General features: G+C 57.0%; 11 protein-coding genes across 11 annotated transcripts in view; 6 read left to right on the top strand and 5 right to left on the bottom strand.

Annotated features, from left to right (window-relative positions):
- Positions 1-205: 205 nt before the first annotated feature.
- H310_10121 (hypothetical protein) lies at positions 206-4,484 on the top strand. Its single transcript, XM_008876385.1, has one exon. The coding sequence runs from the start codon at positions 237-239 to the stop codon at positions 4,395-4,397; it is 4,161 nt and encodes a 1,386-aa protein (XP_008874607.1). The 5' UTR covers positions 206-236; the 3' UTR covers positions 4,398-4,484.
- Positions 4,485-4,570: 86 nt separating this feature from the next.
- Positions 4,571-5,462, bottom strand: H310_10120 (hypothetical protein; the record flags this gene model as incomplete). The annotated part of the gene is made up of 3 exons (XM_008876384.1): positions 4,571-4,953; positions 5,005-5,234; positions 5,293-5,462. 3 exons carry the CDS (start codon positions 5,460-5,462, stop codon positions 4,571-4,573), a joined length of 783 nt encoding a protein of 260 aa, XP_008874606.1.
- Positions 5,463-5,823: 361 nt separating this feature from the next.
- On the top strand, positions 5,824-6,406 carry H310_10119 (hypothetical protein; the record flags this gene model as incomplete). The annotated part of the gene is made up of 1 exon (XM_008876383.1): positions 5,824-6,406. One exon carries the CDS (start codon positions 5,824-5,826, stop codon positions 6,382-6,384), a length of 561 nt encoding a protein of 186 aa, XP_008874605.1. The 3' UTR covers positions 6,385-6,406.
- Positions 6,407-6,508: 102 nt separating this feature from the next.
- Positions 6,509-7,238, top strand: H310_10118 (hypothetical protein). The gene has a single exon (XM_008876382.1). The coding sequence runs from the start codon at positions 6,550-6,552 to the stop codon at positions 7,219-7,221; it is 672 nt and encodes a 223-aa protein (XP_008874604.1). The 5' UTR covers positions 6,509-6,549; the 3' UTR covers positions 7,222-7,238.
- A 1,168-nt stretch (positions 7,239-8,406) lies between these two features.
- On the bottom strand, positions 8,407-9,834 carry H310_10117 (hypothetical protein). Its single transcript, XM_008876381.1, has one exon. It carries the CDS (start codon positions 9,809-9,811, stop codon positions 9,455-9,457), a length of 357 nt encoding a protein of 118 aa, XP_008874603.1. The 5' UTR covers positions 9,812-9,834; the 3' UTR covers positions 8,407-9,454.
- A 232-nt stretch (positions 9,835-10,066) lies between these two features.
- Positions 10,067-11,144, bottom strand: H310_10116 (hypothetical protein). Its single transcript, XM_008876380.1, has 2 exons — positions 10,421-11,144; positions 10,067-10,367 (listed from the first exon to the last, which is right to left on the bottom strand). Exons 1-2 carry the CDS (start codon positions 11,121-11,123, stop codon positions 10,216-10,218), a joined length of 855 nt encoding a protein of 284 aa, XP_008874602.1. The 5' UTR covers positions 11,124-11,144; the 3' UTR covers positions 10,067-10,215.
- A 192-nt stretch (positions 11,145-11,336) lies between these two features.
- Positions 11,337-13,794, top strand: H310_10115 (hypothetical protein). The gene is made up of 8 exons (XM_008876379.1): positions 11,337-11,706; positions 11,773-12,143; positions 12,197-12,526; positions 12,588-12,750; positions 12,809-12,928; positions 13,013-13,077; positions 13,124-13,241; positions 13,302-13,794. The coding sequence occupies exons 1-8, from the start codon at positions 11,427-11,429 to the stop codon at positions 13,697-13,699; spliced, it is 1,845 nt and encodes a 614-aa protein (XP_008874601.1). The 5' UTR covers positions 11,337-11,426; the 3' UTR covers positions 13,700-13,794.
- Positions 13,219-15,848, bottom strand: H310_10114 (hypothetical protein). The gene is made up of 8 exons (XM_008876378.1): positions 15,809-15,848; positions 15,544-15,764; positions 15,374-15,494; positions 15,117-15,323; positions 14,841-15,068; positions 14,440-14,686; positions 14,217-14,326; positions 13,219-14,134 (listed from the first exon to the last, which is right to left on the bottom strand). Exons 1-8 carry the CDS (start codon positions 15,836-15,838, stop codon positions 13,988-13,990), a joined length of 1,311 nt encoding a protein of 436 aa, XP_008874600.1. The 5' UTR covers positions 15,839-15,848; the 3' UTR covers positions 13,219-13,987.
- Positions 15,849-16,035: 187 nt separating this feature from the next.
- H310_10113 (hypothetical protein) lies at positions 16,036-17,860 on the top strand. Its single transcript, XM_008876377.1, has 6 exons — positions 16,036-16,466; positions 16,529-16,743; positions 16,804-17,020; positions 17,091-17,255; positions 17,310-17,483; positions 17,532-17,860. Exons 1-6 carry the CDS (start codon positions 16,088-16,090, stop codon positions 17,738-17,740), a joined length of 1,359 nt encoding a protein of 452 aa, XP_008874599.1. The 5' UTR covers positions 16,036-16,087; the 3' UTR covers positions 17,741-17,860.
- H310_10112 (hypothetical protein) lies at positions 17,804-19,074 on the bottom strand. The gene is made up of 3 exons (XM_008876376.1): positions 18,546-19,074; positions 18,223-18,502; positions 17,804-18,019 (listed from the first exon to the last, which is right to left on the bottom strand). Exons 1-3 carry the CDS (start codon positions 19,043-19,045, stop codon positions 17,852-17,854), a joined length of 948 nt encoding a protein of 315 aa, XP_008874598.1. The 5' UTR covers positions 19,046-19,074; the 3' UTR covers positions 17,804-17,851.
- A 411-nt stretch (positions 19,075-19,485) lies between these two features.
- Positions 19,486-19,940, top strand: part of H310_10111 (hypothetical protein) — a 3,894-nt gene continuing 3,439 nt past the window's right edge. Inside the window, exon 1 of the mRNA XM_008876375.1 lies at positions 19,486-19,782. Coding sequence (XP_008874597.1) covers positions 19,503-19,782 — 280 coding nt within the window. The 5' untranslated portion in view covers positions 19,486-19,502. The remainder of the gene's footprint in view (positions 19,783-19,940) is intronic.

Below are 19,940 nucleotides of genomic sequence, written 5' to 3'. Positions count from 1 at the left end.
CAATGGACAGAGAACTGGCATGCGTCGAGGCGCTATGTTGTCTCGTGCGGACAAAGCATGGCCGTGTGTCGCACGAAGACGCGGAAACATTCTTGGCCTCAAGGGCCAAATTGAAGCGCGTTGCGGCGTCGGTTGGTGTGCAGCTCCTCGTGGAGCGCCACGGGTCGAGCGTGCCATATCCGCTCGAGTACGTTGCGCTCCGGTCTGTCATTGAATTTCAAGGCGCAAGACCGGCGATGCTCGCTCTTGCTGTCGCAGCCCACGCGGCGCCACGTCTCCCTGGACAAAACTTGTTGGGACAATTTCGCACACAACACCCAGAGTATGCCTTCATGTGGGCAAACAAGGCTCTTGTGTCGTGCAAACGCTTCGTCGATCTCCATGCGCCATTGGTGTCGTCGTCTTGGTCCATCGCGTGGGAGGGGGAAGGCGTCAACCAATTGCTCCCCAAACTGCGCTGTGAGCCCATCGCGGCGGTCCCGAGCGCTCGGCCAACAACAGCATCGTCCATGCACGTCGAATTCATCAACACACGGGCCCGTGGAAAGCAAGTGTTTGAGCAGCTGAGCGCTTCGACTGTCTTGTTTCTCGATCTTGAAGGGGACTTGACTCCCAAAGGACGGCTCTGTTTGCTCCAGGTCGCCGGCACGAGCATCCCCGACACGGTGTTTGTCATGGACACATTCACGTGCCCTGGCATCCTGCGAGATCCCGCCGTGAAACGCGTGCTCTCCAAGACATTGGTCGTACTCCACGACGGCCGCCACGACACGGTGGCATTGCGCGGGCAGTTCCAACTGGAACTCTCGTCCGTCTTCGACACCCAAGTGGCGCACCAGGTCCTCGTCGGCAACGACTCTGCCATGGTCGGGCTAAACCACGTCCTCTCAACGTACGCGAATATGACGAACACGGTGAAGGACCAGGTGCAGCATCGAGATGGCTTGTGGAGCGAACGGCCGCTGCCGCCGCACTTGCTCGACTACGCAGCGCAAGACGTGATGCATCTCCCCGTCGTGTACAGCGCCATGAAAGCGCGCATGTCGGATGGCTTGTATGCCACGTGTTTGGCCCGGTCCAAGATTCGAACGACCGATGTCTCGCCCGACAAACTTCGACAGGCGCTCGCCAACACGTCCACGTACCTTCGCGAAGCGGGCGGACACATCCACGTGAGCAGCATGGACGGGCTCTACGCGGCATACCCGGACATCCGCGACATGATCAAGGCCAAGGGGACCTTGAGCACCTTCTTTGAAAAATTCGGCAACGCTGTGACCCCGCCGATCGCGATTGTCGATGACAACCTGACTCTGCAAACGATGACGCCAGCCGTCGTGATGAAGCACCTCGCGGCGTACATTCAAGCCGTCGGCGGGACCATGCCGGCGGCATCGTTGAGCGGGTTCTACGACGTATATCCTGGAGCCCAAGACGTGATGAAGCCGACGGCAAATGCGAAAGCGACAGCGTTTGTCCAGACGCACGGGCCGTCGTCTACGCCGCCCGTGTATGTGCAGGGAACGTGGACGTTTGTTCTCGACCGAAGTGCCGCCGACAAACTGCCGTCGGCAGCCCAACTCCTCAAGGACTTTGGCGCGCGCTTCGCCAGAGACAAATATGGTGTGGCCATTACAGACGACGGCGCGTTCTTCTCGGCGGCGCTCACGGTCCATGTCCCAACGACGCAATTGTTTGTCGTGACAAACAAGTCGACTCAGACCATGCTCTTGCGGACATGTTTTCGCGTCATGGCGTCGAAAGCCGCGCTGAAATCGTCGCCGTTTACAATCGCCTTCAGCGGCCCGACTCCGGTCAAGCCGCACGAATCGGTCTCGGTGCCATGCGAATTTCGATCGACCGCGCCCGGACGGTTCAACGTCGTGCTTGCGTTTGAGTTTTCAACGCCGACCCAGACGGTGTTTGCAATTGGTCGCGTCCTGGAAGGCGTGGATTGCGTGGACCCCGCGATGGATGCCGAGACACTTCAATCGATCCAGGACGGCACGGCGCGGCGACGAAAAACAGCGCCGTCGAACAAGAAACTCGAGTTTGATGCTCCTGCGCACCGAGCAACGGCGCCGATCCGATATGGCCCGCCCCTTGCTGTACCCTTGGGAAAGCATGTGCTTCCAGCTACGTGGGCCGCCGTCGACACGGACTTGCCGCTAACCATGGCCACATATTCCAGACGGTTCCAAGACTTGCTCTACCGCGAAGAGCGCGAACACCTACGCCAGCAGCAAGAATTTGACATGGAGCGCGCAACGTTGGTGTTGAAGACGCCCGTCTTGTTTGAGTTGGCCGTGCCTGGGCTCGCCGAGGGCCGGCCGTCGCTCATGGCAGGCGACAAAGTCTTGGTGAACCAGCCCAAGTCGAACACGATGGAAGGCATCATCACCCAAGTCCGCCTGGACGGAATCTACATCGCCATGCCGCCCGCGTTCCATCGCACGCATTTCGACGACCACCAAAAGTTCAACGTCCGCTTTGTCTCGTCAAGAACGCCGGTGCGCCTCCAGCATCAAGGACTTCTGGCCCTGTCGCCACCGATTCATGAAACCTTGCTCTTCCCGACGTTGATCGGTCTGCGCACGTCCCAAGCCGCGTGGTTCGGTCCGCCGGGGGGAGACCGAGTGTCGGCCATCGACAGGCAGTATTCGCGACCGATCAACCCTGAACAAGCCCGTGCGATTGACGACATCGAGCACTTGGTGGCCACGGCATCGTCGAACGCTCCGCTCGTGCCGTACCTGTTGTTTGGTCCCCCTGGAACGGGGAAGACCGTCACCATCGTGGAATCGATCGAGCAGATCCTTCGTGCAGCGCGTAAAAATGCATCGAAGGCTGTCCATATCTTGGCGTGTGCGCCGTCCAACGCGGCCGCCGACAACATTGTTGACCGCCTCGCAGGAACGTCAGACATCACGTCAAACGAATTACGTCGTGTGATGGCCTTCAGTCGCCGCGTGAAAGACACTCCCGCGTCCGTGCTGCCCTTCACAACGATTGCCGCTCGTGGTCATGACGGCGACGGGTTTGTGCAGCCGACCCTGGACGATTTGCAATCCACATCCATCATCGTGTCGACGATTGCAACTGGCGCCAAACTATTCAACATGGGCGTGAAGCGCGGGTTCTTTGACTTGATTGTGTTTGATGAAGCTGCACAAGCAACGGAACCCGACGTCTGCAGCGTGTTGGGGCCGCTCGCAAGCTCCCGCACCGTCGTCGTGCTCGCCGGCGACCCCATGCAGCTCGGCCCAGTGATCAAATCCACCTACGGCATCACGTTGGGCCTCGGCAGGTCGCTCATGGAGCGCCTCTTGCCACTGTATCAACAAGCTGCCACTCAAGGGCAACCACGCACGCCGTGGTCGACCAAGCTCGTGCGCAACTACCGATCCCACCGAGACATTTTGTCCGTCCCGAACGAGTTGTTTTACGACGGCGACCTCGTCGCATGTGCGCCGACATGCACGACCCACTCGCTGCTCGAATGGCCGTCGCTGCCGAACCGGTCCGTCCCGCTCTTGTTTCACGGGATCAGCGGCGGCGAGCTCCAGACAAACGATTCGCCGTCGTGGTACAATCCGTACGAACTGCAGCTTGTGCTGGAGTACGTCGAAAGCTTGGTTGAGTTTGGTGTGTTGCCGGCCGAGATGGGCGTGATCACGCCGTACGCTAAGCAGCGCCAAAAAATCCAAGAGGCGCTCCAGCGACACGGCGCGCCGTCGGGGATCGTTGTCGGCAGCGTCGAGCAGTTTCAGGGTGGCGAGCGCCGCGTTATCCTAGTGTCGACTGTGCGCAGCTCTGCCGGGTTCTTCAAAGACGACTCCACGTTTCAGCTCGGGTTTGTTGCGCACCCGAAGCGATTCAACGTGGCCGTGACCCGAGCGAAAGCGCTCTTGATTGTGGTGGGGAACCCCGCTGTCCTTGAAACGTCGTCGGACTGGGCTGCGTTCTTGACGCATTGCATGGCGCACAACGCATGCCGAGGCGTCTTGCCCACAGTTCAACAGGTCAACTTGGAAACGGACGCCAACGAAGAAGATGACGAGGACGACGAGGAATTGGCCCACCATCGGGCCTTGTTTGAACATGCACAAGCGCTGCAAGTGGACATGGCCTGCAAGGCAGACGCCGAGCGCCGCGAACGAGAACGGCAGCACGTGGCATGGCAGATGGCTCAAGAAGCGCGGCAAGCGGAGGAGCGGCGCCGTGTCCAGCAAATGCAAGAGGAACAGGATTACGAGTACCACGCCAGTTTGTTGGTGGCGGAGGAAGAGCAGTTTCGACGACAGGGGTTGCAACGACTGGCCGACCTCGAACGAGCTGACATGGAATACAAGCGCCAACTGCACAAAGAAAGCACGTCGAAGTGCATCGTTTCGTGAGGTCGTTTGTTGCGTCCACCAGATTTCCCTGCGTTTAGAGCGGTAGAAGTCGCAGGCGTTAGGTTGAATTGTAATTGATTTAGTCAAACGTGGCTTTGGTTGCAATGCTGTTTTGCGAAGATCGAGAAGGGTTGCGTCCTGTTTGTAGACGACGGCATGACCGAGTAAACTGGCTACTTGATGTCGTGGGTCGCGTGAATATACGTATCGACTTGCGAAGATTTGTCAACCCCCGACGAAATTTCGTCAGGATCCGCAGTCAAGAGACCGACGCGGTCGAGATCGACGCCTTTTCCTGAGCTCTGCGCAACGGCAACAGAGGCGCTTGGGAAGATCAGAAAGAGGGCCAACTGGAGCGACCCAAGGATGAAGTTGATTGCATTCGGGTACTTGATAAAGGCGTTGTCGAGGATGATGCCAGTGAGGCACCATGCACCACTGCTGATCCATGTCGCGAAAATCAATTTACGTGGCAGGTGGGCCACGCTCCTTGTTTTGAGGACTTCTGCGATCGCTGACAAAGGAGAAACAACCATGATGGATGAGCACGTGATTGCTGCAAACGGACTCAAAGTCAGAATAGAGCGTCGCCACAGGACAATCCTACCGATAATTCCAACGACTTCAAGACGAGTTGTCGTTGGAGACGGGGATATTGCTGCGTAGCAATACACAGACATTATCCAGACGCCTTCGACGAAAAAATATCGATGCAGAGTTGCCCTCGCGTTTGAGTATTTGTAGTACACGGCAAGGTACCCGATGACACATGAGAGATACACGACGTTGGTGAAAATGAGGGGGAAGAAATTTCTCAAAAGGATGCTGTACAAGAGCCTAAACATGCAAGTATCAAGGATTGTAATTGACGTCATTGCTTGAACGTCTGACATACCACATCGACGAACTTAGCAGCATGCAGAGAAGCGGAATTGCCGATAGTTTGCCTGTCGACTTGTTGACGTGGATTTCCTTGATCGACGCATATGGACTTGACGCAACATAGAACGACGATGCCGTCGCAACCACTTGCACGACCGTGGCAAGGCCTTCTGCGATCGTCATACTGCTGTGCGAAAAAGGAACGACGCCCGAGAACACTCGTGCTGAAGTTCAACCCAGGGCTATTAATACACACAGAGCTTCACCCTTCATCAAGATGGCAAAGAGGAAGCGGGCACAAGCATGGTGGCTTGACACTTGCCGACTTCACCTCGCCCGCGCGTGCCTTTTAGAGGTAGCTCAGCGCCCTCGGAGGAATTTTGAAAAATGATGCAAGTTGAACTGGTTCAACTTCATTTTATCTTACAGATTGTATAATGGTGGGCAATTCGAAGGTCACCATACAAACTTCAAATGAAATCATAGCGATTTGCGCGCGCAAAAATCTTAGTGTTGAATTTGCGTTCCCTGTGCGACAACCATTATGCTCGACGACAACCCCATCGCCATGACGCCGCGATCTTTCCACGGATTCAGTCGCTACATGTGCAATTTTCGGGAAGATTTCTTGCCACTAGATCTTGTCGTCGTGATCCATGACATGGAGGCGTTCATCAGCCGCGTCAATCCCAACGAGCAATACAGTCGAGAACTCGGCTTCCTGTCGGCTCCATGCGTTCCCCGACGTCGGTTGTGCATGTGGTTTCGAGAATACGGCGTTGCAGGGATCGCAAGGGTGTACTCACATCGACCGTACCTGCTCAACCACGACTTCGTCGTGTACTTCGCGTACGCTGGCCACTTGGAAATCTTGCAGTTCATTCACGACAAAGGGATGTACTTGTCGACGTTTGCGACTGTGGCGGCAGCGGAGCGAGGGCATTTGGAGATCGTAGTGTTTCTCTGCAACGTATCGTACTGGGACGAGTTGGCGCGCGTCCGAGCGTCGTACAAAGGGCATCTCGACATTGTCGAGTACTTGGAGACGTACGAGTACATGCACAATCTCGCGAACGAGTTCACCTGCGTCCTCCAACCAATTTGATGTCATTGTATTTTATCCTGAACTACACATCGAATGTACCTTGGTTTGCTACCTTGGTGAGTTACAACCGTCGCGACATTGGCTGCCTTTCGCACCATATCTTCGATGTCATGTGGTTAACCGACGACGGTTGGCCCAAGGTTCTCGGGCTTCCATTGTACACGAATGAATGCCCCAAGCATCGCCCCCGGTAAATCTGTGCCGTCGAACGGCGTGTCCATCTTCATTCAGCGCCTTGCCGCGCTGCTGAACGCAGCACCTCCAAGTATTGTGTCGTGGGCCGACGACGGGCTCTCGTTTGTGATTTACAAGCTAGCTCCATTCACCACGCAGGTGCTTCCTGCGTACTTCGGCCATCGAAAGCTTCGCACATTCCTGCGCATGCTCAACTTTTATGGCTTTCATCGATGCCAAAGCAAACACGTTGAATTCAGTCACTTGACGTTCCAGCGTGGGAATGAAGCTGGCATGGCCATGATCCGGCGGAGATTCAAACAGGACCTCGACGACGACGACCGCGACATCATTGAAGACATCGAAGAGACGATTCTCGACATCACAAGGTATCTCGAACGCGAACGTCGCCTCGACGAGGCAGTGTTGCGGGACTACCTGGACGTCCTGTTGGTTGCCCCACCGCCAACTCCGCCGGTAGAGGGCCTCTTACCGCCTCCTCCAATCGTGACTACCTGCAACTCTCCTTGCTCTACGCCCCGTTCAACTATTCCAACGTCGTGCGCGACTCCCGCGTTCAAGGGCTCCGCGGACCTTCAGAAGTCCTCGCCGCCATCGTCGTCCAAGTTTCCATCCCGGTCGACCACCCTAAAAATAGAATAAACGACATTACCTCCGACATTTGATCGTATCCTTTTCCTAAAATTCTTTGTCCCTTCATACATTGAATCATATCAAATAACATTCCTTCTTCTTGCACTGGATAGTATTATGTTTCACGGTGCTTGCGTGACTTCGCCAAGTCCTGTTGGTAACAACCAGGTCACGCCAGTGGGGGGGTGTCTGGTCTTCGTGACGTTGTCGAGGAACGAGACCGGTAAGTCAAAGGCGATTCGCTTTCTGACCACGTCCACGAGCGAACAGGAGTCCAGACGATTGTTATCACGTCCCGCCTTCACGTTTCCCTCGGCACCAACCTCGTCTTGTACTTCACGCTGTGGTTGTGTTCGATGTTGCGGACACTGCGGGAAGCCAACATTGTGCGTCTCTCTGCGACATGTATTGCTCCAACGAACAAAAAATGCATTTGTACAGGGTATGCATCATTACAGGTCATGCGATGTTCTAAACTGGAGTATTTCATCGAACGTTTTCGATTCATCCTTCCACTGTATCGGATTCGAGAGGTGCTGGTCGGTGCAGGCGCCCAATCTGTCTGCGGTCGTCGCTGGCGGCTACATACATGCCCAATCTGTCTGTGGTGTTCGCGGCGACGCATGCATGGACATATCTCGAAGAAGTAGACGATCCGATCCTTATGTATAAATCGCTCCGTGCACATGCCCGCCACGTATGTCCTGGGCATGCTCGTGCGAGTTGGCCGAATCGCCGAGCGCGGCCGAGGCGATGACTGATTTGGTGTAGTTGGTTGCATCGACCGATTTTCGTGCGCAAGCAAGTCGTTTTATCTTGTCGTCGCCCGATCCATTCGTCCGCCACGTGTCTCCATCGTCGCCACCAAGCGCCTCGACCACAAACGACGCCTCGGACGGACGCGCGAACGGCGGCGAAGTCCCAGGCGGTTCGTTCCGTGCCATCATGCTGGGACATAGCATGCGGAGTAAAAAAAACTCGCTGCCTTGGCAGATGGGTGCTTGGGGCGGTAGACACAGCATACGGCATCCAAGGTAATTGTCCACAAAGGGTTGAAACCCCATACCAAGTTTCAATGAAAAGTTCCACGGCGCGGTCGTCCATACATTCGTGGGGCAATCTCGTCGTGCGGCGTCCCTCCCATCCGGGTATAGAAACGGTGCGCACCAACGAAAGAAACGCGATTGCCTGCGTGTCTGTAGCACCAGCGGTCGCAACGGACCGCCCATTTCTGGATTCTCACGGCGGTCTCATGCACGCGCCTTCCGCTCCCGCCAACGCGAGCCCGTCGCGGCGACAAACGATGTCGTTACCGTCGTCCTCGCTGCAGGTCCCGCTTGCGATTCGACAGGGCGTCCGGCAACAGATTGTTCTCCTCCTGCGACAACGATGTCAGGCGTCCCCGGAGCACTTGACCAAAGTCGCTGCTCGCATCGACCATAAACTCGTTCAGAACGCGACGTCGATCGCCGCCTACCAAGACGTTCACACGCTTCCACACCGCGTCCATGACTCTGTTCGCGACTTGTACGGAAGCGTTCAGAAGCGACGCCGACCCAGCGATGTGGTCGACCTCACCCAACAGGGCCACGCCCCCCTAAAGACGTCCCCACAGTCGTCGTCCACTCTTCCCACTCTTCTTCCAGCAATGTCGCATCCGTCGTCCTCATCGGCATCATCAACATTGCAAAGGCCCGCGATGTCGGAGGTCCTAGTCCCTGCTAACCTGTCGCGGTCGTATGCCCGTCGCACTAAAGACGCCCCGGTCCCCGTCACGGTCACAAACGGCGTGATACCCATGTCGCAGCTCTGCATTCCTGTGTCCAGCGAGAAAGATCGACTCACACTCAGCTTGTCCTTGGACACCCTTGGCAACATGCTATCTGGGCAATGCCCATTTCCTCCGGGGTTTACGATGGTGGAAACGTTGACGATTACGCCTCCGCCCTCGCCGACTCCTGCCGTGGCTAGCTCTGTCTCGCCTGCCGCGATCTGTCATGCATTTGCCAAGTGCCTGGAGACGGGTGCATGCAAGAACCTCAAGTCGCTCACCCTCTCGGGCCTCTTCCGCGATCATTTCTCTCCCGACAACGAACACCCCCTTCGTTTTATCTTCCACGCGCTCTCGCAAGGAGCGTGTCCCCACCTCCGTGAATTCCACTGCGCTGCCAACGGCCTCCAAGACTACGGCGCGACCGCCATGAGCCTATGGCTAGCGAACGCCGCGCCCAAGATGCAAGAACTAGTCTTGAGTGAGAACAACATTGGCGACGCGGGCATGATGTCGCTGGCATGGGCGTTCTCGCACTCGAACGCGTCGCTGTCGACGCTCCGGCTGGGCCAGAACGCATTGGCCGACCGGAGCGCCGGCGCGTTGGCCGCTGTGTTCAAGTCGCGTGGGTTTGCCCATCTCGAAGTCCTGGACCTCCGCCACAACGCGATCAAGACCCCCGGCGCCAAGTGCCTCCTCCAGGTGCTGCGCATGCCCACGGATGTCCCACGCAAGCTGCGCGAAATCAACATCGACGCCACCGCGCTGCGCCCGACGCGCAGTGCTTAGTCTCCCATCCATAGTCCTCCCATCTCCCCCACCCACCATTCTTATTTATCACCGTCGTTTTTGTGAACCATTGTTGCAAAAGTACGCATCTTTGAGGGATTCCTTTGCATGCAACAAACAGCCGTGTCTCGAACGCATGGCGCTGGGGTGCCGAACCTACAGATGGATCGGAGCCTCGGGCGATTGCGGAAGGCGTGCGTGGCTGCCAGGGGAAAGAGGTAGTACATGCGCTGGCATCTTGCCTGAAGAACCAGAGCGGCGGAGTGTACTCGACATGCGCGCTGGCGTTGGTGGAACCGGAACGAATGTCTGCTCCATATGTGGAAGGGTGCATGTCTTTACTGACAACGATCGGCAGATGAGACACGAATGGCTGGATATGCAGGAATTCCTCGGAGATGTGGTGCGCCAACAGGAATTACGATAGCCAGTGGTGGCCGAGCTCACTGTGGTGGTGGATTCGCTTCAACGTCCGACAATCGGCGCACTGCAGCGCGCAGAGTGTCGAGGATCGGAGGCGGCGACGGTAGCAGCCTCGCCATCTCGCCGTTGGATTCGTAGATGGCTCGCACCGGCACGACTACCTTGACCACACCTGTTGCATCGTGAGCACTCGACGACGTCACACTCGACTGAATGGAACCGTACTCGACACGAAGGCGGCGTCCCAATGTGCTGCGTCCTCCAGGCATGGTGGTGTGAACAGGACAGGAATACTCAGACTCTTGCACGCCAGGAGGACAAGATGTCGAGTGCTCCCGTGCAGGATGGCATCGTCGTTGCCACCCGTGTGTAGAGTGCCTTGCCGCCACACGAAGAAGTTTGTAATGAGGCCTTCTAACAGCTCGGTGCGGGGGATGGAGACACCTTCAGCCGACGTATACGTCGTGTGACAGTGCAAGATAACCTCCCCGAATGGTTCAGTACGACCAACTGAAGCCGCGACGGCGCGCGCGTGTTGCTCGATCGGCGATCGGTCGTGGATCCACTGAACATGCTTGATGTGAGCGTTTGACCGTGGCGCACCGTAGACGAGCACATCAATTGGCGCTACGCTGCCTGTGCCGTCAAGTCGTAGGGACGGCATCTTGTACACGTGGACGAGAAACTTGTCGTCGGCGCGGAGGACGGTCACCATCCACGAGGCCGCCACCTCAGCTTGGCTCCGCACAGCGTCTACAACTTGTTGACGCAGTCGTTCCACCGCGTCAACCGGTACTCCAAGGCGACAGCAGTGGAACTCCCACAAGTCGATGTGATCACCCGTCACGCGCATACATGTGTACTCGCCGCCGCATGCCCATTGTGCGGACGTCAAGAACTCGCGCGGTGTCATCGGCGGCGGATTCATGGCAATCCGTCAAGGTTATCCGGGACATCCGGATATCCCGTGATCGTTTGTCGCAACATCGACATCGCCACCCGTCATCGACAATTCGACCAAGCAACGCCACGCCGATTCTGAGCCCCACGACATCGAGCTCGCCGTCACATGCATGTGCAAGTGAAGCACCTTGAACAGCCAACAGACCACCACGGCGATCGAGGGACTGGCGTCGAACGACTCGACACTTCGCACTGCCGTCCTCCGTTACGTGGTTGCCAGGTCGCACTTGCCGGATACGTTTGTGCACATCATCCGGATGACTGTCAAATGAAGGGGCACCAAAATAGAATCGTCGCTGCTGGCGTGGTGGGTTTCACAGTTGGTTTTTGCAGGTCGGTCATGGCGATGGCCAGCACGATGTCGGCGCCGTTGGTGACGGCTCCGTTACCAGTATCGTCGACGCTGCACATGGAAATCCGCATCAAGACCCTCAACGACCACACGTTCTCGCTCACGGTCGCCCGGTCGGTGTCGATCCGCGACCTCAAAACCACGTTGCAGACCACGACGGCGGTGCCACCACAGCGCCAGCGACTCATCTACCGAGGTCCACACCCCTTGATCATGCTTCACGACGGTTCCCTCATCGCGTTCGATCGGTTCATCCTCGTAGGAAAGCTCCTCCGTGACGGCGACCTCCTCAGTGCGTACAATGTCGAGGATGGCCACACCGTGCACATGGTGGCACGACCTGATCGCGCGCAGCAACCGACTTCGCCCACTCCATTGTCGTCGTCACGTTTGGCACCGCTTCACGACACCGCCGAGATGCTTCAGTCGCGACTTGCTCGTCTCGACGCATCGACGGCAAGTTCGCTCGCAACGATGCGCCGACGGCTTGGCGTCGACTCGGGCTTTGCCACGTCCCTGCCCGCTGCCTCTCGCATGCACCATGATCGTCTTGACTTTTTGCGGTCTCGATACGGGCCGTCGGACTCGACACCATCCAACGAGCCCGAGTCGGAAGCGTCCACGATTGCACCAGTACACCGCCGCGTCCGTCGTCCAAGCGGGTTCAACTCATTGTCATCTTGTAGCCGCCATCTGTGGAGCACATTCGCCAGGGCTTGTTGACGATTCAATCGATGCTATCGCTGCCAGCTACGCCGGTAGCAGCTGGGGAGCCATCGCCACCATCGCGGCAATTCTTTGTTGGACAATGGCTCGATGTCAAGGACACGGTCAACCAGTGGCTGGAAGGCACGATCCTCGAAGTAAATGAGGACCAAGTGTTCGTCCATTACCACGGGTGGCCGTCTCGGTGGGACGAGTGGATCGATCGCAAGTCGCCCCGCCTCGCGGCATTCCGCACGAGAACGCTGCATGGCGCAGGGACTTCGCGCCACTTGTCGCCGGCTCCAATGCTCGTACGTTGGAACTGGCGGTCCACCCGACTGTGTCGATGGCACCTGCCAACGCGACTTGTAGGCATCTCATCAACCCGCCGCGGGGTCGACCCAGACCACGATTCGCACGTTGTTGCCGCAACTGCAGTCCGTCCTCCACGAGATGCTTCCGTTCGTCAACGAATTGGCGAGCGCTCTTGACGCGAACGTTCCGTCGGCGACTGAAGCCACCGACTCTGACGACGGTATGCCATGGATCGATGGAGGCCCGAGATGGACAGGTCAACGTCGTGATATGCACAGACATGCCGGACGATTCGTCGTCGCCACAAGTGCGCAATCTCGTCGCGACGGTCGCCCCGTTGTTTGACCGCGTCGGGAGGCTCCTGGCAGATGCCGCACCCGCCGTCCAGGCCATTGCAGGTATCCTCTTGACGCATCTCTCTCTCGTGGACCGTCGGCCGCGATGGCTTCCGCAAGTTGTCATCCATTCAAACCCCCATCTAGGCCATCAAGACAGCGCCAGTCGTTCGACGCATGGCTTGGACATCCCGTCGTTCCGCGAGCTCATTGTATGGCCTGCGTCGATGTTGGTCGATGATTTCACGTCCAAAGTAGGCCGTGAGCGAGCTCGCGTCGCATGCGTCGCCACAGCCGCTGCCTCGCCGCAGCATTGACGTCCACATCCACGCCATTCTCGCACCCAACTCGTCGTCGTCGTCGTCCTTTGCCTCTGGTATGTTTTCTTGCCACAAGAGTTGGGTCCATCGCTTCATGGCAATATATCTCCCTCCAGAGATGGATGGAATTCAGCGGTGGCGGGAGCTGTCGGAGCGACTGTCGCAACCATCGACGTCACTCCGACATGCACGACGCGGTGGCGCCATCGAGACGTCCCCGCCGTTGGTAGAAGAGCTGCCCGACACCATCGACCGGTCCAACGCGTCTCCATCACCCCTGGGAGACTTGTTGCCCGAGCTGCAACCGTTTGAATCCCACCCCACGTCGATGCCTTCGTCGTCCATGCCGACGTTCCTCGACGTCATTCGGCGCACCATGCACGATCTGACCCCATCGACGGTGGCGTCGCAAAATGCATGGGCGGCCACCACCGCCGATGCAAGCATGCAAGTCGACAACAACGACGACGATCTCGACGCGGTTGTGGCCGAGGATATTCAAGACATGGAGTGAAAGCACTAGAACGGTCCAGTTGCATATTTGATTTGTGTGGCATGGATGGTTAACATGTGGGTAAGGCAAAGCGAGTGCAGATGGTCGAGATGACGAGGATGGTGGGTTGTTTGGAGGGGGGGTGCGCGGCGCGAGTTCGATTCGGTGGACACGGCGCCCCGAAGGATGGACGGCTGGAAAGCACACGGCGAAGCGTCCACGGCACGGTACATGCATGTGTGGCGACCAGCACCTTTCGATTCTCAAACGAGCGGGTCGTCGATTTCAAAACTCGACCCAACAGCCAGGTCACCGTCGCAAGGACGACTTGGACGAGGCCGATCGCAAAAACGCCGAGTTGGACGCTTGTAGCTGTTGCAAGTCCGCTTCGCTCACTGCATCGTCCGGCATTTCTTCAAAGATCACTTGCTCGACCGTCTCTTTGTTCTGAGCCATCTACCACCACCGCAATGAGTGCACTTTCGCGCCGCTGCAACATGCGCCATGGGCAGGCGCATGAGACAGCCAGTGAACGTACCCGCAGCACGTGAAGCTCAGCTTTCAAGTGGGCAATCGTGTCGTTCGACTGGCTCAGTTGCTTCTTGAGGTCGCCAATGCGAAGCATGTGGTCCCTTTCGACTTGGACTTCTACGGCCACAACGACGACGATCGTTCAACGCCATCGATATCCATCGATGCGGTCGCGGCCATCCATCGACTAGTGTGGTCGAACAACTGCACACCCACCGTCGTTGTCGTACCTTTGAAGCGCTGCTTCTCCAGCCGCGTGTGCAAGCAGTACCTAGCCCACGACAAAAACGCGAGGCGGCCTTGTCCCCGCTTGGATAAAATCGCGCTCGTGATTTTCGCCGCCTTCTTGCTCAGTCGGTCCTCGCGCTTCGTCTTGGCAAACATTTTCCATGCCTGGAACACACTCCCGATGTTCTTAAACATGGACTGGATCAGCTTTTGGAGCACGGCCTGGTGCTTGTTGAAGTCTTGGTCTTTCTACCAACCGTGCGAGTCCAGATCAGCTGCCATCGTGATGCCAGACGCCACTCCGCATGAAGAAGGGGATGTTGCGACGATGTGCATGTCACCACCGTGAAGGCGCACACCGTCGAGAATGGCCACAGCACAACGAGGGCTGGCAGTCGCATACCTTGTCGTTCTCGAGCCGCAGCTCAATGAAATACGGCATCTTTTGGATGAAATAGCTCACGGCGCGAGGAACATGGGCGTCTGTCGCAACGACGTCGTCATCGGCCAGGTCGGACAGAATCATGCGAAGCAGCTCGTCGCGCAGAGCGTAAATACTCCAGTGATAAGGCCTGAACGTGTCGGACGTGGCGAGGGCGTACGCCACACGTTCGAGCAGATTGCATACGACCTAGGGACGCATTGAATATCGATCGAGGAATGGGTGGACGGAACGCACTGCGGCGCGGAACCGATTCATGGGGTGCGGAAATTTTGAGCATAGCCGGAGGGCTTCCTGGAGCTTGACCTCGATGAAGGCCCCGATGGATTCGTACCGAAGAGCGTCGTGCTCGTACGTGGCGAGCCAGTCGTCGAGCGAGAGCATGCCAAACGACGGAGGCGGCGCCGACGTTGTCTCTGGAAGCGAAGCAGAGACCTGTACGACCTGTCGACGAGTTGGCGAACTGCCTGACGGGGAGAGAGAGGCCGGCCTACCGCGATCGGATGGAGCAGAGGCGTCTCCGGAAACGACGGCTGCGTCTTCCGCGGTCGAATTCGGCTCTTTCGTTTCGAGAGGGGAGTTGTCGGCATTGGTCCGATGTCAATGGGGTGTAGTCTTGTCGCCGCGTCAGAGTCGTGCGTGCCAATTACGTGGAGAGACGTACACGGACGTTCGAGATGGACTGCCCGGTCGAGGCTTCGCTGGCGACTTGTCTAATGCACAACTGCTGATGACTAGTTTCCCGCCAGCTTGGTTGACGCTGCTGTGGCGGGCAAACGGTGATGGTCTCATGGGGCTGTTCTGCCCCGTGCTGAGCGCTGGCGAGACCTTGGTGATACTGTTCTGCCGCGGGCTGGGAGTTCCAGGTGTCTTGCTGCCATGAATCTATCGCTCGTCACGTCGGTGATGTCGAGATTGGCGCCACGTACCTTTGCCGCCGCCGCCGTCGTGTCGGTCATGAAGTCGTCGGAAGTGAAACCGCGATGAAACTCCAATGTACGGCCCCGTACAACAGTACGAGTGCGATGTACAAAACTCTGAAAACGAATACTACTGTTGCTTTGACCCATTCTTTGCGCGGATTGTAGTGAAATTGTACATGCATTTCAAAAGGTTATACAGTGTTACAGGTACCTCCAGTAGTCATTCCCTTCCCCTCATTTCGTGAGGCGAATCCCAGGTAGTCCGCCGCCGCCACCGCCGACGAGATGACCGACGCCGCCCAGTATTCGCCTGCTGCCGCCACGACTGTACAAGGTGGGTACGAGTATGACGAGCAAGATGTTGAAGAGTACTCGGGACACCACGGACATGCACAACCCCAGGACGCAGTCAAGCTCTTCGTTGGGCAAGTCCCGCGCACAATGGACGAAGACGAACTGCGGCCTATTTTGGAACGGTTCGGCCCACTTTACGACATTGTGATCATCCGTGATAAAATCAGCGGCGCACACCGAGGGTGTGCATTTGTCACTTACTGCTCCCGCAATGCTGCCGAAGCAGCGATTGACACCTTGCACAACCAAGTGACCCTGCCATCATCGCCAAACCCGTTGCAAGTGCGTCCTGCCGAGGGACAAGCAGGTGGTAAGTATTTACTCACGTACGATTCGTGATGTGCATCGTCCATGAGTGGGTACAACTTGTAGCGTCCCAGGAGCACAAACTGTTTATCGGAATGATCCCCAAGCACGCCGATGAAGCGGACATTCGCAGCGTGTTTCAAGTGCACGGCGATATCGAAGAAATCTACATCTTGCGCCACCCTGGAACCGGTCAAAGCAAAGGTTGCGCATTTCTCAAGTTCAAGGATCGCCACGCCGCGTCCACCGCGATCGACACGATCAACGGTGCTGTTACGATGGTATTTGCTTTCCAGCCATCCTCGTTTTATAGCACTTGTCTTTACGCATCTCCCGTGTAGGACCGAGGCACGGCGCCATTAGTCGTCAAGTTTGCCGACAGTCGCCGCCAACGAATTCAACGCGCCCGTAACCAAGCCGCGACGTCAGCCGCCGCGTACTGGCAGATGCCACCGGGTGCCGCCATTCCATTCCCGCAACTCCAGCAACTCCAACAACAGTACCTGCAACAAATTCAAGCGTTTGGGGCCCAAGCCGCCGCGTTGCATCCTGCGTCAGGTGTGTACATGTCGCCAGCGAGCCTCCAACATGCGCACCACATCTAACGCATGCATGGCATGCGCAGCAGGCCTGCCAACGCCACCGCAAGCTCCTCTAACAGCCACGAATCCGGCCGCGTTCATGTACTACAACCCGTACGCGATGCCACCTCCCACTGGTGCCGGGTACCCGTCGACGGCGTTCCCTGTCGTGCCCATAGGCGGGGGGTTTCCCCTGGATGCGGCGTCGTCAGGTAGGTTTGAATAATGGATTCTGATCCCGGACGGCTGAGTCGGAGGCACTCTAGACGCGGCGCGATCGGCGGCGCAGATCGAAGGCCCCGTCGGCGCCAACTTGTTCATTTACCACTTGCCGCATGACTTGACAGACGCCGACTTGGCGACCGCATTTGCTCCTTTCGGCACAGTCATCAGCGCCAAGGTGTACATGGACAAGAACACGGGCGAAAGCAAGGGATTCGGTACGTCGTGCGGCGGGCATGGCACACGTGATGAGTGTGGTGTTGCAGGGTTTGTCAGCTACGACTCGGCACAAGCGGCGGACGCGGCGATCGCCAGCATGAATGGCTTCCAGATTGGGTCGAAGCGGTTGAAGGTCCAGCACAAGCGGGTGCACCACCGTGGGTTGGGCGAGGAGTACCTCGATCATGTCGATCACGGCAGCGACGAGTTAGGACTAGAGCACTCGGTGCAGGCGCTGCACCTAGACAACCCATAGAAAGTGATCGGACGAACGTGTGAAGATGGAGGCGCCGTGGCGACCGTGTAGCGAGTAGTGCGATGGACAAAAGCGTTGTTGGTTGTTCGATGTGTTAAACAAGATATGCCGCTATGACCATTTTGCGAGGCACCCAAACACGGCGTACCCAAACAGGAGGAGCAGCGTCTTGGGCGGGTCGCTGCGGCCGTGGCCAAACTCGAGCGGAATGATCTCCATCACGGCAACGTAGATGAACGTGCCGGACGCAAGCGCGAGGCAGATGCCCGCGGCAGCCGACTACCCGAATTTCAAGATGAGTGCCGGCGTCCCAAGAGGCATAAAAGAACAAGGGCATGGCACTAAAAGAACACATGCACGACAAAAAGGAACGCAAACACCAAACTGACCGCTGACACAACCAACCAAGATTGCGAATGCAGGTCTTAAAGAAATCCATAAAAGAACACGCGGAACTCAAAGACGAGATGAGATGGACGTACGTCTTCCGACTCTTCCGAGTCTGCGATGCACCATCCGACGATGATGCCGAGGATGCTCATCATGGAGAATAGAAACATGTACGCGATGAACTTGGCCTTGTTCACCTGGCTCTTGAGCATGCCGCTGCCAAGGGCGAATGCCGCGAGCCCCTTGTGCAGAATGATTGCCAAGAACACTCCCCATGCAGACGTCGATTGCGCTCCAATGCCCAGTCCTTCAAGTACCGAATGGAACGACAGCGCGACGAAGAGAACAAATGCGACCGCGCCAGATGCATTTCTAGGAACGTCAAGACAACGAAATCGGTCGAAGCAAGTCGTACTTGTCAAACGCGAGGTGTTCGTCATGTTCGTCGTGCGACTTCTTTCGCTTCTTTGGCGGCAACGTCGCGCCCTCAATTTGCTCCAGGAAAGGCGCGCTGTCGATATCGCGTTCGTCTTCTGACAGGTGGGGATCATGGGGATGGTGGTGCGATGAAGAGTTGGTGGGCGACGCGGACGGCGTTTGCAAGGTATGGGCTAGCTGCTCGATGATCAACACGCCGAGGAACCCGATGGTGCAGAACATTTCTGCGTACGGAAATGCGTAGATTCCTTCGTCTACAGTGGACCACTTGGCCAACCCTGGGTTCTCCATTGCCGCGTGCAGCAAATGCATGAACCCCCCGGCAAGGAAGACTCCGCCACTCAAGCAGTTGAGACGACTCATGAGCTTCCTGTTCTGCTGGCGAATGAAGAAGGGAAGCACGCCACCGCCGAACCCCACGACCCATATGCTCACCAGAGACACGAGCTTGAACACGGTCACGTTGTCGATCGCCATGTTGCTCTGGGTCGTGTGAGACGAACTCGATGGGAGAAACAATATTGAGAGATATCCGAGTTAGAGAAGGTCCTTTGATTGGCGGGAAAAATACAATTATTGTCCAATCAAGAGCCCTCATTTGAACTGAATCGTTCGGACAGTTAAATAAATATTCATGGATGTGCTGTAACATTGATACGTCTTTAGGCACTAATGAATATGCAGTGTGGTCCCAAAACGTTGGAAGGCTAGACTTCAAGTGGTCACGGTAAATATCGTTGATAGTGACTGATGAACGCGTAAGGCTCGGCTACATGAGGGAGATATCACGATAAATACTGGACATGACTGGATATCCGATATTCTACGAATACATGAAAATGAATAGTATTTTCTCACAAAATGCACAAAACATGGAGACGTATGATTGGCTGATGGCAGTTACCAAGGATGTATTCCATGTCACCTTGACACGATGGGAAATGGGACGCATGAGGCACGTGATGCCCGCGAGGAAGTCGCCACAGACATCGCCGGCACGAACAAGATCGTCGGAAAAGGCTTGGAGACAGAAGAGATTGGGCTGTCTGAGGATGAAGTCGCGCATTTCATCGAACATGGCTTCGTGATGCTTCGCAACGCCTTCTCCGTCGAGACCGCTGCAGCATGCCGCGAGTTTCTGTGGAATCGCATCGAGAAAGACGGGGTAAAACGCCACGATTGCGCGACGTGGCCTGAAAAGCATTGGATCTCAGGCACGCACGCCCATAAATCTGTGCATTCGTTGATCACCGACGTAGAATCCTACAACGACGAGGCAGGCTCGCCGTGGACCGATGTCCTGACGCCGCGCCTGAAGCGTGCGATGGATCAAGTGTGCGGAGAAGGTCGTTGGGTCCCATCTGACTTGACA

The sequence above is a fragment of the Aphanomyces invadans genome, assembly GCF_000520115.1.
Source record: "Aphanomyces invadans strain NJM9701 unplaced genomic scaffold supercont1.24, whole genome shotgun sequence".
Taxonomy (NCBI): Eukaryota; Oomycota; class Saprolegniomycetes; order Saprolegniales; family Verrucalvaceae; genus Aphanomyces; species Aphanomyces invadans.
This window is presented reverse-complemented; position numbering and strand designations above follow the sequence as displayed.

Coding starts and splice junctions, on each gene's coding strand:
- H310_10121 (XM_008876385.1), top strand. CDS start 237: ATGCTCGCTCTTGCTGTCGCAGCCCACGCGGCGCCACGTCTCCCTGGA.
- H310_10118 (XM_008876382.1), top strand. CDS start 6,550: ATGAATGCCCCAAGCATCGCCCCCGGTAAATCTGTGCCGTCGAACGGC.
- H310_10117 (XM_008876381.1), bottom strand. CDS start 9,811: ATGGTGGGTGGGGGAGATGGGAGGACTATGGATGGGAGACTAAGCACT.
- H310_10116 (XM_008876380.1), bottom strand. CDS start 11,123: ATGAATCCGCCGCCGATGACACCGCGCGAGTTCTTGACGTCCGCACAA. Junction 10,368..10,420: donor GGACGCCGCCTTCGTGTCGA/GTACGGTTCCAT, acceptor ACGATGCAACAG/GTGTGGTCAAGGTAGTCGTG.
- H310_10115 (XM_008876379.1), top strand. CDS start 11,427: ATGAAGGGGCACCAAAATAGAATCGTCGCTGCTGGCGTGGTGGGTTTC. Junction 12,144..12,196: donor AAGCGTCCACGATTGCACCA/GTACACCGCCGC, acceptor GTCATCTTGTAG/CCGCCATCTGTGGAGCACAT. Junction 13,078..13,123: donor CGTCGTTCCGCGAGCTCATT/GTATGGCCTGCG, acceptor CGTCCAAAGTAG/GCCGTGAGCGAGCTCGCGTC.
- H310_10114 (XM_008876378.1), bottom strand. CDS start 15,838: ATGACCGACACGACGGCGGCGGCGGCAAAG. Junction 15,324..15,373: donor CTCTGCTCCATCCGATCGCG/GTAGGCCGGCCT, acceptor ACTCGTCGACAG/GTCGTACAGGTCTCTGCTTC. Junction 14,687..14,840: donor TGCGGCTCGAGAACGACAAG/GTATGCGACTGC, acceptor CACGGTTGGTAG/AAAGACCAAGACTTCAACAA.
- H310_10113 (XM_008876377.1), top strand. CDS start 16,088: ATGACCGACGCCGCCCAGTATTCGCCTGCTGCCGCCACGACTGTACAA. Junction 16,744..16,803: donor TCAACGGTGCTGTTACGATG/GTATTTGCTTTC, acceptor TCTCCCGTGTAG/GACCGAGGCACGGCGCCATT. Junction 17,256..17,309: donor CCTGGATGCGGCGTCGTCAG/GTAGGTTTGAAT, acceptor GAGGCACTCTAG/ACGCGGCGCGATCGGCGGCG.
- H310_10112 (XM_008876376.1), bottom strand. CDS start 19,045: ATGGCGATCGACAACGTGACCGTGTTCAAGCTCGTGTCTCTGGTGAGC. Junction 18,503..18,545: donor GAACACCTCGCGTTTGACAA/GTACGACTTGCT, acceptor TGACGTTCCTAG/AAATGCATCTGGCGCGGTCG. Junction 18,020..18,222: donor ACTCGGAAGAGTCGGAAGAC/GTACGTCCATCT, acceptor AAATTCGGGTAG/TCGGCTGCCGCGGGCATCTG.